The sequence below is a fragment of the Thalassophryne amazonica genome, chromosome 1 (genome assembly GCF_902500255.1).
Source record: "Thalassophryne amazonica chromosome 1, fThaAma1.1, whole genome shotgun sequence".
NCBI lineage: Eukaryota > Metazoa > Chordata > Actinopteri > Batrachoidiformes > Batrachoididae > Thalassophryne > Thalassophryne amazonica.
Genome location: NC_047103.1, coordinates 63,870,920 through 63,887,777, shown reverse-complemented (window position 1 = coordinate 63,887,777; position 16,858 = coordinate 63,870,920). Strand labels below are relative to the sequence as shown.

Sequence of the window (16,858 nt, the reverse complement as noted above, 5' to 3'; positions counted from 1 at the left end):
TGTGTGTCTGTGTGTGTGTGTGTGTGTGTGTGTGAGAGAAAGAAAGAGAGAAAAGTGGTTAATATGTCAAATCTGTATTTTCCTCCCAAGGGTTGACAAGGACCGGAGTGGAGTGATATCAGACTCAGAGCTTCAACAGGCTTTATCAAATGGTATGTGTTCCAGTTTCCCCCTAATTTTCACTTTCTGGAGTTTTTCTCCCCCCGGCTGTTTTTCCGTGTTTGCTTTCCCATCTCGCTTTGTCAGTCTTTATGGGGCTTCTTCTCCTTTGCTCTCTCTCTCACTTTCCTTTTTGTTTTTGTTAATCAGTCTCCCACTGGCTCTTTGAGTGATCTTTCTCTCTCTCCTATCTCCTCATTACACACTATTGGTCTTTGGCACGCTTTCATTTAAGTAGCTGCCAAACCAAAGCACAAAATGCATTGTGCATTTATTTTTATCCCTGAGTAGTGCAACCAAATAAAAATGAATGAAACTATTTTTGTCCCATTACAACTGACAAAGGAATGGAAAATTTATCAGCTCTTACACTACCATTTATGAGCATCGGCATGTTTCTGTGACGATGACCAATTTATCAGTGCAATAGCTGGTTATAAAAGGGTGATTCTTAGACTACGGGCACTTATTATGTCCTTTGACCATATTGTATGAAAAACAGAAAAAAGGGGAAATTTCACACTTTTATAGTTATCTTTACAATGAAAGTGTGTTAAGAAATTTGTTCTAGTAGTCTATGATGACTTCACCTTTTTTCAGCATCATTATATGCAAATATTGCCGTTTTGTGCTTGTCTCACACCCAGACTTTTGATCTTCAATGATAAAAATGAATGGTAAAGAAACGTTTTTTTCTAATATTTTAAAATATCTCTGAATAAAATATCAGTAAAATAATCAAAACATAATTGGGGTATTCAATGTCATACAACTGTTGTGATTTTTTAAACAAAATGTAGTTGTCCCACACTATTGCCGTAATTTCCACCACAACACTGTAATGTCCCTTTAAACAGTTTGTATGAAAGATTGTTTGGGTAGTTTCTATGGAGAAAAACAGTGACATCAGAGCACATGTATATAGCGCCAAATCACAACAAACAGTTGCCCCAAGGCGCTTTATATTGTAAGGCAATGGTGTGGTGGAAATTACATTTACAAGGCCAATAGTGCCCGTAAAGAATCACCCAAAAACGTCACAAACTGACCAACTTTTTACAGCCCAGTCTGTTTTTTTTTTTGTCCTCCGGTCACGAAATGAGTCAAATTTTCGTTAAAGGGTTTTATTTAACTCACTATTACTAACCCTACTCCTACAGCCAACCCTGACCATAACAGCCCCCGACCCTACCCCCCGCTTCACTTTTAATTTTGTGCAGCCATCACAAAATGAATTAGAATGAATTTTGTGCTGCCGTGATGAAAGTGAGGCGCTTTTGGTTACAATATCACTAACCAATAGATTAATGTATATTTCGTACTGCTGAATCACGACTTGCCGTGAGACCAGGTTGCTAATTTTTAAGGGTCCCGACATGACTGTAACATCTGAGTTGTTTGATAGCTGTTTGATCAAATTGAAGGAATTGCAGTTTACCCACTGAATCTCAAGCAGTTTCGGAACATTTTGTGTTCTTGTTTCATTTTTACTCACTGGGCTCATTTTTTACTGCACCTGCAAGTCTCGCACCTCCATGGAAACAGTAATCATGACTAGAATTAGGTATAACTGAAAAATGTCTTTTGTGCAGTATAATCAGTTATGTAATAAAAGAAGAAAATGTGTGTATAAAAATATATATATATGTATATGTATGTATGTATGTGTGTGTGTAATATTAGGGTGGTCCTCTACAGTATGTCAAAAATAAAAATGTGACTTTCTTGATGTGCTTTGTGACAAAATTGTTTATCTTGATGGATGCGAAAATGTTTTGTGCAAAATTTTATTTCGATACGACTGTTCTAACTACTGCGGCATGCGGGGTGGAAATTGCAATGGTTGAGCATATTAGCTCAAACCAGCAATAGTAATGTACGTGTTTATAAATTAAATGCAGATTGAAACAACAGTCCTTTCTCTTTTAACTGGCGATACAGGAGAGATAAAGTATTACACGTCACTGTCCCCCTATTTGGTGAAAACAGTCATGGTGTCTGGTTCCGATTTTCTTTGCCTCCGGGAACTGATGTCGATTCCACTCAACAACTTGCACAAGGTATTCGCGCTGCTGTTCATCCTTCATTAGGATCTGATTGTAATCCTGGATAAGTGCAACTCCTCGCTCAGAAGAATCATTGACAGCAGCAATGTTATCCAGGACCTGCTGTGACGACTGGAATGACGGGTCATCCTCCCACTCTGAGGGGTCCTTGATGAGGAAGTTCTGGATTAATGTATCCAGTCCATACCTCAAAATGTCACTCGCATGTCACAAAAACAGGGGGCGGGCGTCAGTATTTAATATTTTTCAAATCTCGTGAAATTTTACCCAATTTATTTTTACTCCCAAAGGAACCAAAAAAAATTTTTTATATATATGGGAGAATTTAGTGCGGCTTAGGCATACAGTGAGGGCCGCAGGGGGTTCTGGGGGAGGATGAAAAATTTTTAAATTTATAACCCTCTGAAACAATATTTCCTACAATTTGAGGGCTAAATTTTGTGAAGTAAAGCCAGAGGGTTTTTTTTTTTTTTTTTTTTTTTGTTACAGCTGTACTTTAAAACTGTTTTTTAGGAATTTGTGATGGGTCATGATAAATGAAGTTAGAGAGCTACTCAGCCTCGCCAAATTAATACTCAGACACTGTATATGAGAAGAAATAACATTTTATTCAAAATACTGCCACAATGTTTCCTCTGAGGCACACAAAAATACACTGTTTTCCAGTCAGCTTTACATTTGGCGTACACACTAAGCACTAAAAAAAAGTCAAGAGTACTCGTGTTAATATGCCTGAACATTCACAATTAAGCCTAGCTGAAGAGATTAACTTTAACCCAGTATGTGGCAAGTCCAAGCATGTGAAAAGAAGAGGCTTAAATGAGAGTGGTGATACTGAGCCTCCATTTGCACATGTTGGCCCAGTTGTCACACCGGGATTACTTTGTGCACTTCCGTGACCGGTCTCAACATATACAGCATTCACAACAAACAGCTATGTAGGCTGCCAAAAACAAAGTACTTGTGAGTACTCATCTTTCCGACAGCATTTACGTAGCTTTGAGGAAATGTCCCAGTGCATTGTTGAATGGAATATAGCTGTTAACATTAAGAACAAAGCTGCAGAGTAATTGCAAAGTTTACATAATGTTGTGATGTTGTGTTATGACTTGTTTTTTCAGTGGTAACTGTTCATTTTGGGGCAGTTGTGGTAAAAGCAGCAGTCGCTCTTCACTGAGAAATCCATCATGACTTTTAAAAACAATCTGTGCTAGAGGCTCAGCTTTGTGCACGTGTGTGTTGTCATCAATATAACTGAATCTCAGCAATAAATCTGTGTGATCAGGCAGCCTGAAAAACGGTGAAGAGTTCTGCATGCATGTCCACGATGGGAGCAATAATGGGGTGAAAACAGCATGATGCTCCAGTACAGAGAACAGACTCTGCACACATTGAGATCCAAAATCCAGCAGACTCTCTTAAAGTGAAATAAAAATAACAAAGCCTATCAGTTCTACTGATGAGAACAAAATAAAAAAGGAAGAAAAAAAATGAACAGGACACTCACCCACTTGTAGAATGATTTCCAAGATTAAATATGTAAAGTCCACACCATCAAAGAAGTCATCACGCACTGTTGCCAGCCAGAGAATAACGTCTACGCCTGCTCCATCAAAGAGGTCCCAATTGTCACCGTTACAGATTGCATGCAATTGCCAGTGGGAGAACCATGCCCTCCTGTGGACAGATGTCCTCCATTGTTCTGCACACTCCTCTGCGCAGGGGCTGACCATGGCTGCTAGCATGAAATGTTTTCCCATTGTGGTACTGATTTAGAAAAAAGGATAATCCCAGCTGGTGTGGACAGGTGTGTCCAGCCCACTGACTATGAGCAACGATTTCTGGAGTGTCTCGGCCACTTCCAATAATGGCTCTCTCCTTCGATCATCTCCACTGTTTTGATGTGCTCCCATGGCAGCTCTGCCGTCAGCTTCTCACAAAGTTCTCTCATGATTCTGGCATGTTAGATGGAAAGTCCATTATCTCCTGAAAATGTGTTAAAACCGCGCTCCCCCAAATCACAGTCACCTTGGTTCAATGATTATCTGCGTGACCTCAAGCATAAAGCAAGTGGTCTAGAACAGAAATGGCGTCGTTCAAAATTAGAAGTATTTCACCTTGCGTGGCGTGATGCTATCTTAGACTATAAGCATGCATTATTGGCTACAAAGCGGACATACTACTCTGATTTGATCAACAAAAACAAGCATAACTCAAAGTTCTTTTTCGACACGGTGGCAACACTTTTGCCACCTGTAGCTTGCTCTCCTTAAACAGCACAAGATTTCCTAGATTACTTTGGGAAGAAAATAGAAGACATCAGGTTAAACATATCCCGGCATGCCTTAATCCAGCCACTACACCCTGCTATTGATGTGGGCACCACTACTGAGGTATTACCTAGATTTACAGAATTTGACAGTATCTCACTAGGCATGCTGACAAAACTCGTAATGTCAACAAAAAGCACAACCTGTTTATTTGATCCTATACCAACAGAACTGTTTAAGGACCTGTGGCCCACTCTTGGGCTGACTGTGCTGGAAATTAATCTTTCTTTAACTTCTGGATCTGTTCCTAAATGTTTCAAATCTGCAGTGATTAAACCATTACTTAAGAAACCTAATCTTGACCCTAGTGTATTGACAAACTATCGGCCGATATCAAATCTATCATTGTTATCAAAAATTCTGGAAAAAGTGGTGTCACCGCAGCTCGTAGACTATCTTACTGAGAATAATCTCTTTGAGCCACTGCAGTCTGCTTTTAGAAAATATCATTCCACAGAGACGGCTCTCACTAAAGTGGGATTCGGACACCACTACGGTTCTGTTGCTGTTAGATCTCAGTGCTGCATTTGATACAGTGGATCATCATATTCTACTTGATAGGCTGGAAAATAATTTTGGGATTACTGCGAGTGCCCTTGCATGGCTGACGTCATACTTAACCAGTTGTTCTCACTGCGTTTTGTACAGTAACACTACCTCTAACCTTAGTGACATGAAATTTGGGGTTCCATAGGGGTCTGTCTTTTCTCCCTTTATATAGCACCCCTTGGGCACATATTGCGGCGTTTTGGGATTACCTTTTACTGCTATGCAGATGATACTCAGTTATACATGCCGATAACTGCTGGTAATCTCGTTCACATAAAGTCCTTAGAAGATTGCCTTGCAGCAGTGAGAAGTTGGATGTCTAGAAACGTGCTACTTTTAAACTCTGATAAGAATGAAATGATGGTTCTTGGACCAGTGAGACATCGGCATCAATTTGACCAGTTAACGCTCAGCCTCGGCTCGTGTGTCATACATCACACTGACAAAGTGAGGAACCTTGGGGTAATTTTTGATCCTTCGTTGTCCTTTGGCCTCCACATTAGAAATATTACTAGGACTGCTTTCTTCCACCTGTGAAATATAGCGAAGATTCGTCCCATCCTGTCTATGGCTGATGCTGAGACCCTGATCCATGCATTTATCTCTTCTAGATTGGACTACTGCAATGTTCTATTTTCTGGTTTACCGCAGTCTAGCATTAGGGGTCTCCAATTGGTTCAAAATGCTGCAGCCAGACTTTTGACACGAAGTAGAAAGTTCGACCACATTACACCCATTTTGGCATCCCTTCACTGGCTTCCTGTCCCAGTGAGATCAGATTTTAAGGTTCTGCTACTAACCTATAAAATTATTCATGGACTGGCACCCTCCTACCTAGCTGACCTAATTAAACTTTACGTACCGGCCCGGGCTTTACGTTCTCAAGGTGCAGGACTACTTTGTGTCCCTAAGGTGAATAAGAAGTCTGCGGGTCACAGAGCTTTCTCTTATCGTGCCCCTGTTCTGTGGAATGATCTCCCTGCGTCAATAAAACTCACATTCTGTGGAGACTTTCAAGTCCAGACTTAAGACACACACTTATTTTCCCTTTCATATGGCTAGCATACTGGTACAGTTTTGTTTTACGCTTTTTACTCTTAATTCATTTTATTAGTAATTGGAGTGGGCCGCGGCCTCAACTTTACCTAAATTCTGGGTCTTTTAGTGAAGTTTAGGACTAGTGGCCGGCGATCACCTTAGTATTTCTCTATTTCTTGTTGTTTAATGCTGACAAATTATACAGTATTTTTCTGATGCCTGATTCTGTTTTTTTTCTCTCTGTTTAAAGCCCAGGTTACACATAGACGTTTTTGTCGGTGGGCAGTATGTAGACCGAAGTTCGCGGTAGTTCCGGCTGTTTTCACTGTGGAAAGGGGCAGAGCATTTTGCTGGTGTTTTGAGCGCCGTACTAGCCGCAAATGCGCGGACAAAACGCCGCTAAATCCGCCGAATAAAGTGGCGTTTTGACGCCGTAGCATCAGGCACACGTCAGGCAACGGGGTTTAATACCCAGTTCTATCCTTTACAATCCCAGGTTAAGACGCGCGTGAGAACGGTGGTGTTCTGCTGCCGCCGATAATGCCCTGTGTACCGCTGGATTTATCCAGGCAAATCCTGCGTTACTTCAGGAACTTTTGCATATAGGCACCGCCCCCAGAGTATAATAGGCTGAAGCAGCTGTCACTTCAGGGGGAGGGAGCTCATCTCTCAGCCTTTTATTTTCCTTTCCCCCTCCTCAATGTGTTGCTCGTCTCCACTACAGGGCTCTCCTGTGCTTCTGAACCAGACCTCTTGGTATGTCCTTGCCGCTGCCAATTTTCTTTTAGGAGGCATACTGGAGCTTCTCTGCAAAAATATCTGGAGCTTGCCGCGAGTGAGATGCCTGCATGCAGCGCGCTAGCGTTTTTATATTGACCGCCGCCTATCGGCCGTTTGGAACACCATTAACTGGGAGGTGGCGTTTAGAACGACGTACTGTCTGCTAGCGCCGCCGTTTTGTCTGCCTCTGTCGCCGGTTAAAACGCCTTTGAGGACGCCGATGTGGGCTCTATCGCCGTTTACATGCCGTTGGTTAGGGATATTACGGCGGTGTAAACTGCGGCACTACAGGAAGGAACAGGATGACACGGCGATTTAAAAAGTATCAAACGCCGTTGTTCGCGTTGTCTCCGTCGTCACGCGAATTCTCCGGGAGCGCTCCCGGAATTATTCGACATGTTGAATAATTTTTTCGACGATTCCCGGTAAAGCCAGAATTAAGCCACACCCCCTAGTGCCGATGTTGACAACGGCTTTTGATCCTTAAGACGGCCAAAAACGCTTCCGGGAGCTCTTACCGTCTATGTGTAAACGGGGCTTAAGGTGCAGCTCCATCCAGATATGGGAGTTGTGTTCGTGTTGGCGATCCTCCTGTCCTGTGCGCCAATAGCATTTCTTGTATATTTGTCCGTGAATTGTTCTGTAATTTATGTTTTGTAGCATGGCCCAAGCAGAGGGTCACCCCTTTGAGTCTGGTCTGCTTGAGGTTTCTTCCTCAGAGGGAATTTTTCCTTACCACTGTTGCTCTGGGGGTTGGTAAGGTTAGACCTTACCTGTGTGAAGTGCTTTGAGGCAACTCTGTTGTGATTTGGCACTATATAAATAAAAATAAATTGAAAATAAAGTAGTCTGTCTTTTTCCAATGTAAGAAATACATCTGCATGTTCAGGCAGCCTGTTAAAACAGCGTCTTGGCGACATTCCACATGTGCATTCACGGTGGCCGTAAAATAGCATCCCCCATTATCTATGGGGAATCCCCATAGATGATGGGGGGGGGGGGGGGGTGCCACTCAACCTTGTTGCCCTAGAGCTGCTAAGGGCCGTCATGATGTAATAATATCTTGTGTTGTCTGCAGTGATCTCTGAGTGAACTGCACCTCGGTTTGTGCAAACCAGGCGTCAGTTTACAGAAGTGACTTTGAGCAAGTGTGGAAAAAGTTCCAGCAGCAGCGGACATTTGCGTGTGAACAGTGTTGATCCACAGAGGTGTAATCTATGAAAACAGAAAACCCAGTGTGATCGCAAATGGCTGCATTCTCTTCTGAACAACATTTGAGTCGCTGAATCATGTATGAGACAGTCCTTTTGTGCGTGCGTGTATGTGCATGTGCACTACAACACATCCAAACACTGAATGCATTCATCCAGAGTGAATCAGCTGGAGAGAAGGTAAAGCACACGTGTGTCTGATCCATGTACCCAGCGCCTGTGCGTGCATGATCAGAACTGTTAATCGAACCTGCGCGTGCATGCGTGTGACTGACTGCTTGATCACACAGCCGCAGCCCAGTGATCAGAAACACCAGGGTTTTGAAAAAAAATGCAGAGACCGACAACTGTATCTCTCGCTCTATTCCCCCCCCATCTTGCTCTCAATGCTGAAACAAGAGACGGGAAGTTTTAAGTTTGCTTGTGGCTTTAAACGGCAATATTTTCTACTTTTTTTGGGGTGGGACACATAAGGACTCTGGACTGTGCAATCCCCCCCCCCGTCTGCATATATAGTAATGGTAAATGCCACACTGGCAGAACCATTTCTGAACATTAATACCCATATATGCAATTTATTCTTGCAAGACAGAAGGTATGTAGTGCATGAGTGAATGTGGTGTGTGTGTCTGTGTGTGACCCCCATCCGCCTTTCCCGATCAGCCTACAACATCTATTCAAAGCCAACCGACAACTTCTATCAGGAAGGCCCGACCACCAAAACAACACAAAGACAGACAAGAATGAGAAAGTGGTAAAGACAATAACTGTGACGTGAGACACCGAGGAGACGGGGCCCCAACCATACAACATACCATGACAAACAACCACACATGAACAAACAGTGACAACGACAGTCTGTTGTCTAATTAGTGAGCCTCCATACCCTAATCTAGAACACCGTAGTGAGCACCCAAAAACCAAAGTGTGGTGACGGCCACAAATATGCAACCATCCACACACAGAGACCCAGATCACAGCTAAATATCCGATCACTATTGTGGCTGGTGTGTTGGGCCAAGGCAAGAGTACAGAACCCTACCATATGACATGGACTACTCCGGCACGTCAGAAGCCATACGGCCGGCAGCGAGCACCGATGGAAATGGGTCCAGGACGCAGGGCCCCGGGGGAACCAGGTGAAAAGGGGCAGCGGAAGGGCACAGGGGCCAGGAAGGGCAGCCCCCAGTGCCACTGGGCAGCACAGCAAACCAACTGGGGAGCGGCCCGATGGTGCCGGAACACACCGCCTACACTCCCCCCCCCCACGGAGGCACAGGGAGCAGCCCCATACCCAAGGGAAGCACACAGGGCACCGGCATAGGCCCACCAACAGGGGGAGCCCCAGGACCACACCATGAGGGTCACAGCCCCCGAAGACGGGAGCGAGCGGCGGCAAGGACGGGGGGCAAAGGAGCCACTGCAACCAAATCCAAAGCACAAGGTAGGGACCACCGAGCCATATGAGGGCGGGGCCCGGCCCCCAGACAAGAGGCGAGGCCCAACCCCGGGGGCCAGGAAGAGCACAAGGCCCCCCGACACCCAGACTCCCCCAAACACCAAAGCCCATGATCGGGAGACCGCCCAGCGAGAGCGGGGTCCATCCCATGGAGACCACGGCCCCCCTCCCCCCAGCAGCCGCCAACCTGGACTTTACAATCTGATGTTCCTAGCCCTGACAAGAAAGCAGTGTGTTCCACTGTACATCTGGAAACCTGAGTGCCGTTTGCTTTACCATTTTGGGAACGGAGCCCATTTCTACAACGCAAAAAAAAAAAGACAGGAGTGTGTCAGGAGCTACACACGACAGTGCACATACATTAAAAGCAATCATACGCAGCTGTAAGCAAATCTACGAACGCAACAGTGTACAAAAACGCTGAGTACGTGCACATTTCGGGTGTACAGACTGTGATTAGAGTTTTGGTATTTGAGAGATTTGAGAAATATTTGGTGTGTTTGGAGTGTTATTTTGGTGGAGTATTTACAGTGTGTGGTTAGTGTGGTGGTGTTTTTGTTTTGTAAAAATGAGGCGTCTTATGAATGTTGAGCAAGCACTTCAGTTTGTTTTTTTTTTATTTGGAGCAAGATGGAGCGCGCAGCGTGTCGTCAGTCTGAACCAGACAGTGAAGATTCTGATGGAGATGATCCCTCTTTTGTTCTATATGAGCAACCAGAGCAGGTGGATCCACTGACATGCGCACAGATCTCCACAGTGGGTCGGATCGCGCGCTTCTTTTTGCACCTTCTCCAGGACTCAGGTGCTATAGAGCTCCGTTCCAGCGTCGAGTCCTGGAACACAGAGCAGGATGGAGTCACACACTGCTCCAGCAGTGCCTCCAGACATTAGCTTCGGTTTTGTTTTGTTCCTCTTTCGTTCCTTTTGTGTTCTTGATTCACAGGCTATTCAGTGATGGGAAAAGGCAACAGCTCATTCATCCAACTTTTCTCAACAATTTGTGAGTTTTTTTTTAACTTTTTTTCCTTTGTTCAGGAATCGTATGCCGTGTGACCGGGCCTTAAAGTGGCTGTCTTTGGTTTGCCACATTCAGGGATATGTGTGAACCTTAACGCCATAATACAGTGCAGGCAGCAAGCAGCATTTTGTTAATCATCGCCTGCCTCGTTTAGATGCTGGGTCTGAGTACAGTTTGGAAAAATAAAAGCCCAGGCTTTTAATTAAGGAAATGCAGTACCTACTTTCTTTGAATCGGTGAGTGTCGGTGCTGAACTTCATTTTGTACCTTTGTTACTGGGCACATCGAGACTGCTTTGTCCGGTATATGTGAGGGTTTTTTAATGGAAATGTATTGCGATGGGACAGGACGTTTTGTCCGATGTGAGCGAAAATCTGCTATACAACATTTGGTATATAGAGTGTTTATTGCTTGGAAAATCATACAAAAACATTGGGACTTTTACTTTTGTCTCGTAAGTGTGAGTATCCGATTTATATGATGATGGTTTAGACGGGTTTTACTATACAACATTTCAGTTAAAATATTGCTGAATTTTTGTCATGTCATTTGGTCTTAGCTGAGTCATTCAGCTCCTGTTATTTAGTAAACAAAACTAGTCTGTCCTTGGTGTACATTAAAACCAGCTACAGAAAACAGCAAACCTGTATTTCAGGAACTAGAACAAGTAAAAAAAAAACAAACCCTTTTTGTTAGCGTCTTATTTGTATCCCTCAACCGGTAAGTGTGCTGTCTTCTTCAAACTTTCACATGAGTGATGAAAACAGTGACAAACCTCCATAAACCAATAAAGGTTATTTTATGTCAAATAAATAAAAAATTGAAGTGTGAAATTAAAAAAGATAGAAATGACCCAGAGATTAAACAAAAGGATTATGTACAGCTATTAGTGTGGGAACGCATGCAGCTCAGTACAGATAAGATTAAAGAAAACTGGCAGTTCTCTTCTTCTAAACGAGAAAGCAAACTTGATATTCTGTGAGGCACTTTGGAGACAGGTGTTGAATAAATGTTACAGTGCATCTTCTCCACTCCCATTCTGGCAGATGAAGTATTTTTTTAATACTGGTTTGGACTGACAAGTGCTAAATCTGTTTTTCTTGCCTGCAAAGCAATAAGTCCTGCTTATTGTTTTTGGGCTCAACGTGGCTGGTTGTGATGTACAATAAGGAGGAGGTGGTTATTTTGGGCAGCAATTGGCATTAGAGATGGTGACACACCTTGATGTTTGTTCTCTCATTAAAATGTAATGTTTCTTCCATGAAGTTGGTGGATGAATCACTCTCAGATGCTCGGGGATCTTTTCAAAGACTTTTGAACAGATTACTTTTCTCACAAACCAATTTTTCTGAGCACTTGGGGCAGAGTGGAGTGTCGAAGCCGGCAGCACTGAATGATGCTCTTATCTGGCTGTGCAGTGCTCTGGATCTGCATGCTGATTTTGTGTTTGTGCATAAATGCAAGAACATTTTGTGTGCTTGTTTCAACTGTTTTTGGCAAACTGCTTCAGTGAGGAGCCTGTTTGTCTTACAGATTGGCGTGTGTGTGTTTGTGCATGCAGTGAATGTACGGCTGTGAACAGCAGGTTTCCCGGTTCAGCCTCAACCAGCTCAGGCTGCCTGATGAGAAATAAAGCCAGAGAAGCTGAACACAAACTGCACTACATCTTGTCATCCAGTTACGTCTTTAAAACCATCAACCATAAGACCGTTGGAGAGCTACGGACACTGCAGTTACTGCTTTTATGTGCTTTCAAAGCTAGATTTCTTTCAGCGGATGGATACATGAACACTTTCATCTATCTGATTACGTCTTGGACTTCATTTGCCTCAATCATGATCTCCGTCAAGGAGGTAATGGTTTCAGTGCAGTTTGTCTATCTGATAGCAGAATCACGCAAAAACAACCAAACTATTTTTCTAGAAACTTGGTGAAAGGGTGGGGGTACAGGACAAAGATGAAACAATTGCCTTTTGAAGCAGATTTGATGAAGGTGCACATCCAGGATTTTTTCTTTCATCATGTTTAATGTTGTGAGATGAGGCATTTTTTACTGTTACCTCTTGAATTCATGAAAATGTTTAAAAATATCCTATGTCACAATGTTGAAGTTAAAAACTAAATTCCTGAGTCCTCCAACTTAATCGGATCAGCTGCAAAAGTTATTGGTTTGTTCTGGGACCCATACCCACCCTTACAAGTTTTAAGAAAATTGGTTTGGTGGTTTTTGGGTAAACCTGCTTGCATTCATATTACATTAGCAATATGATCAAATTTGCATTGTTTAGCAAAAAAAAAAAAAAGAAAAAATTCCTCTGTGACATCCTAGGTCATGTGGGGGCTTTCTCAGATTTGCACCCTAAAACATTGTGGAAGATGCTCCAATACCACAGTGTTTGTGTAAATCTAAGATGCTTCTCATTTATTATGTAAAAGCTTGCAAGAAATAAACGCTTTTAAAATGAGAAACACTGTTTTTGTAACCGAATAACACTTCTGGAGTAATTTACAAGACATTTCACGGATGTCAGCATCCCCTGTCACGTCAAGGTAACTTCCAGTCTTTTCAAAAGCTCATGCATGCGAGGGCGTGCGTGCGCACACACACACACACACACACCCACACACACCCTCTCCTGCAGACAGCGTTAAAAAAGAAAAAAAAATCGTTATGAAATTCCTCCCAAATAGATTTTCTCAGCGTAATGGGATGGAAAAATGACCTTAAAAAGCCGGAGGTTTGGGGGATGATTAGGCTTCATGCTCCCCCCGGAGCTTTTGCATTATGGGCTTATAAAGGGCCTTCTTTGTCATTCTAAATATACCAAAATCTGAAGTACAGACGGAAGAAGAGAACATCTCTGCTCTTCAAAATGTGAAGAAAGTGTCTCCAAGAACTCCACCAATTTGAGGTTGAAGCTGCAGAGGAGACCTTCATCTGGTTAAATTTCCTGAGGGTCCAGCTCACCTATAGTCTCTGCAAACTCACACCTGCTTCTGCACTTCTAAATAAAACAAAGGCTCTCAACTATTTTATTCTTTGGGAAAGCTGTTTTCTTTTATATTTTAACATTAAATTAATGAATCATTAAACATGTCCATTCGGCATGTGGAGATTAATTGTTATGAATCAGTCTCTAGATACAAACGTGCGAGATACGAGGGCATTGATTCAGTTGATGGGTTGAATCGTTGCATCGCTCGCTGCCTGCTTGCATCGACCCCCCCCCCCCCCCCCCAGGCTCAAGGGCTTTATTCTTGAGGGTGTTTATCGAGAAAATGATTATTTATCTACGTTGATTGCAGACTGCAGCGGGTCTGCTTGAAGCATTGAACCAGTGCTTCGACCCGCTATTTGCTGGTTCACTGCTTCGCTGGTTTAAGAAGCGGTAAGTCCACTAATGTGAGCACCAGCCAGAGATGTCCATCAGGTAAAGGAAATAATAATAATAATCCTCTGTTTTGTGGGACTAAGTGCACAGCTCCAAAGAGCCGCACAGATTTTGGTTGGAATTAATAAATTCAAAGCGAATCGCTGTTTTAAATCAAATGACACCTATTTCTAAATGTTATTATACAAAACTACAACCGGCCAAAACTGGGTTTCTGACGTCCTGCATTTTTTTATGAATTAAATCCTAACGTGCAGTGCAGCCAAGAGCTCAGCTCAGATTCTATGGATTTAAATTGTTGCCATTAATATCTGAAAGGAAATGCTTTTGACAAAAACTACAGATTTTGTTTATTTCTATTTATGTCCAGAGATTTAGGATCCACCATGTACATCAAGGATCCAGTGACCATGTACAGATTTTATTTTTTATTTATGTCCAGAGATCAAGGATCCAATGACAGATTTCATATTTATTTACTTTAAGACTCAATAAAATGTTCTTGGCATAGAAAACCTGTAAAGCCTACTTTTAGTACACTGAAAAGTCACAAGAGGTATTGATATGGGAATCGATAAAGAATCTGATCGATAAGCAGAATTGATAATGGCAATCTTAGCAATACCCATCCAGTCGTATCGCACCAAATCGCATAGTATCGCATTGTGAGGGATTGAATCGCCATAAAATACATATGAAATTGCATTGAATCAGGAACAGGGGTGAATTGTATCGTCATACAATATGTATTGTATTGAGGTGTGTATCGAATCGTTGTCAGTGATGAGATTCACATGCCTAATGTCCATGAAGATGCAGTCAAAAAGACATTTGCACATGTAGAAGAAGCCCTGCCCCTATTGTGCATAATTTTAAAACATTCACAATCATGAGAAGAGTGAAATTTATTTTGGTAATTACTCTGCCCTGATTACAACATTTAAAGCAATCACATAGTCAATAAGGATGTAATTAAATGTTGAAATTACTAAACTTAAATATTTAATCGAGGTTTATGTCACATTGAGAAATCCTAATTAACAAACACAAATGTGTGTGTGTGTGTGTGTATATATACACGGTGTCTTTTTTTTTCCTGGTTGAAATGCAGATAGGAATGAAGGAATGTATCAGTCTTAAAATATATATATTACTTTTCATGCTATTTTGTCTAAATAAATCAATGCCCAAGGTTCATTATCACGTTAATCAAGAAATCCTCACATCTGAAACAAGAAAAATAGATGGTTTTAATTTACAAACATGAAAGACAAAAAGAATTTTTTTTTTTTACTTAACTACTTTAATTGCAAGTTATTTAATGTAAAAAAAACAAACAAAAAAAACCCTTTTTTTAAACTTCAAAATATAGAATTTAATCTTGAAGTTAAAAAAAAAAAAAAAACTAAACACATGAGGATTTTCTATTAACTGCTCTGTATAAATTAGCAGTTGTGATGTTCCTGACACATGTCTACACGGTTCTGTGTTTTGGCTTGATGTCTCATTTCTTTTGGCTTTAAAGTAAGGCTGTAACAAAGATTAAAAAAAAAAAACTATGGCTTTACTTCACAAAATTTGGCTCTCAGTAACTGTCAAATTTGGCTCTCAAAATGCAGCGTTTCAGAGGGTTATAAATTTAAAAATCTTCTGGGGGCAGCTGCTCCCAATCCTCTATTACAACCCCAGTTCCAATGAAGTTGGGAAGTTGTGTGAAATGTAAATTAATAACAGAATACAATGATTTGCAAGTCCTCTTCAACCTATATTCAATTGATTACACCACAAAGAGGAGATATTTAATGTTCAAACTGACAGACTTTTTTTGTTTTTGTGCAAATATTTGGTCGGTGCGTGGCTCGCTGCAGGAGAACTGTAGCGAGCAGGAGAACTTTTCCCCAGCTCGGTGCGCGGCTCACTGTAGGAGAACTTTAGCAGGCAGGAGAACTTTAGTGGCTGCAGAAGAACTTTTCCCCCAATAACTTTTCCCATAGGTGCATATCGATCGCTGTGGATAAAGTTGTCCCCCATTTCCCACTAGAGAACCTTTGTACACTGTCCCACGGGAAAAGGCACGTTATGAGGAATGGGAAAAAACCTACGTTGTGAAACGGTGGACGATTCTCTTTTCTTTCCCCACAACAGACGAGAATCCAGTAGCGACTTTAATCATCAGAAAAGTGAGTCACGAGTGACATCTTTAAATGGCTTTAACTGAGGTTGACTAGAGGTTAGTAATAACTGTTGCATTTGTACCTTTTTATTAAGATGTCACAGAAGAATTGATTTAGTGTACTAAGCATTTTGTTTTGGATTGACTGTGTGGAGCTTTCTCACTGTGTTGCCCCTGTTTTAAATCTTGTTCAGCCATTTATGTTCAAACCTTTCTGAATCAAATTTATTGCCAAGGAAGTTCTCACATACAAGGAATTTGATCTGGTGTCACTGGTGCATAAACAATAGTAAAAAGGAAAAAATACTTCTGTAAGAAGTAGTTGATGCATAAACAATTAAAATGAAAAGGAAAAAAATATTTCTGTAAGAAGTAAAGGAGTCAAATAGACAAGTAGGCAAAACTATGTTCACTGTCAAATAAATGTAACGCAGTGGAATGGGGCTGTGCAAAGGCATGCGGGTGTACAGTACCTTTCAGTGCAGGGATGATCAATCTGTACTTGGAGTGTTGGGGAGGCAGGGTAAGTGGGGGTCTCTGGCATTATTTATAAGTCTAGCTTTCAACGGATAAGATGTTAGATACAAACTTAACACTGTTGAGCCACTGACTGGAGATGGAGGAAGTGAATCCGCACCAGTGCTGTTTATGACTATTGAATTTCTTGAGTCTACCACTCAACA

General features: G+C 41.9%; 1 protein-coding gene across 1 annotated transcript in view; it reads left to right on the top strand.

Moving 5' to 3' along the window:
* Positions 1 to 16,858, top strand: part of pdcd6 (programmed cell death 6) — an 80,413-nt gene that overhangs the window by 32,994 nt on the left and 30,561 nt on the right. Inside the window, exon 2 of the mRNA XM_034171119.1 lies at positions 91 to 152. Coding sequence (XP_034027010.1) covers positions 91 to 152 — 62 coding nt within the window. The remainder of the gene's footprint in view (positions 1 to 90; positions 153 to 16,858) is intronic.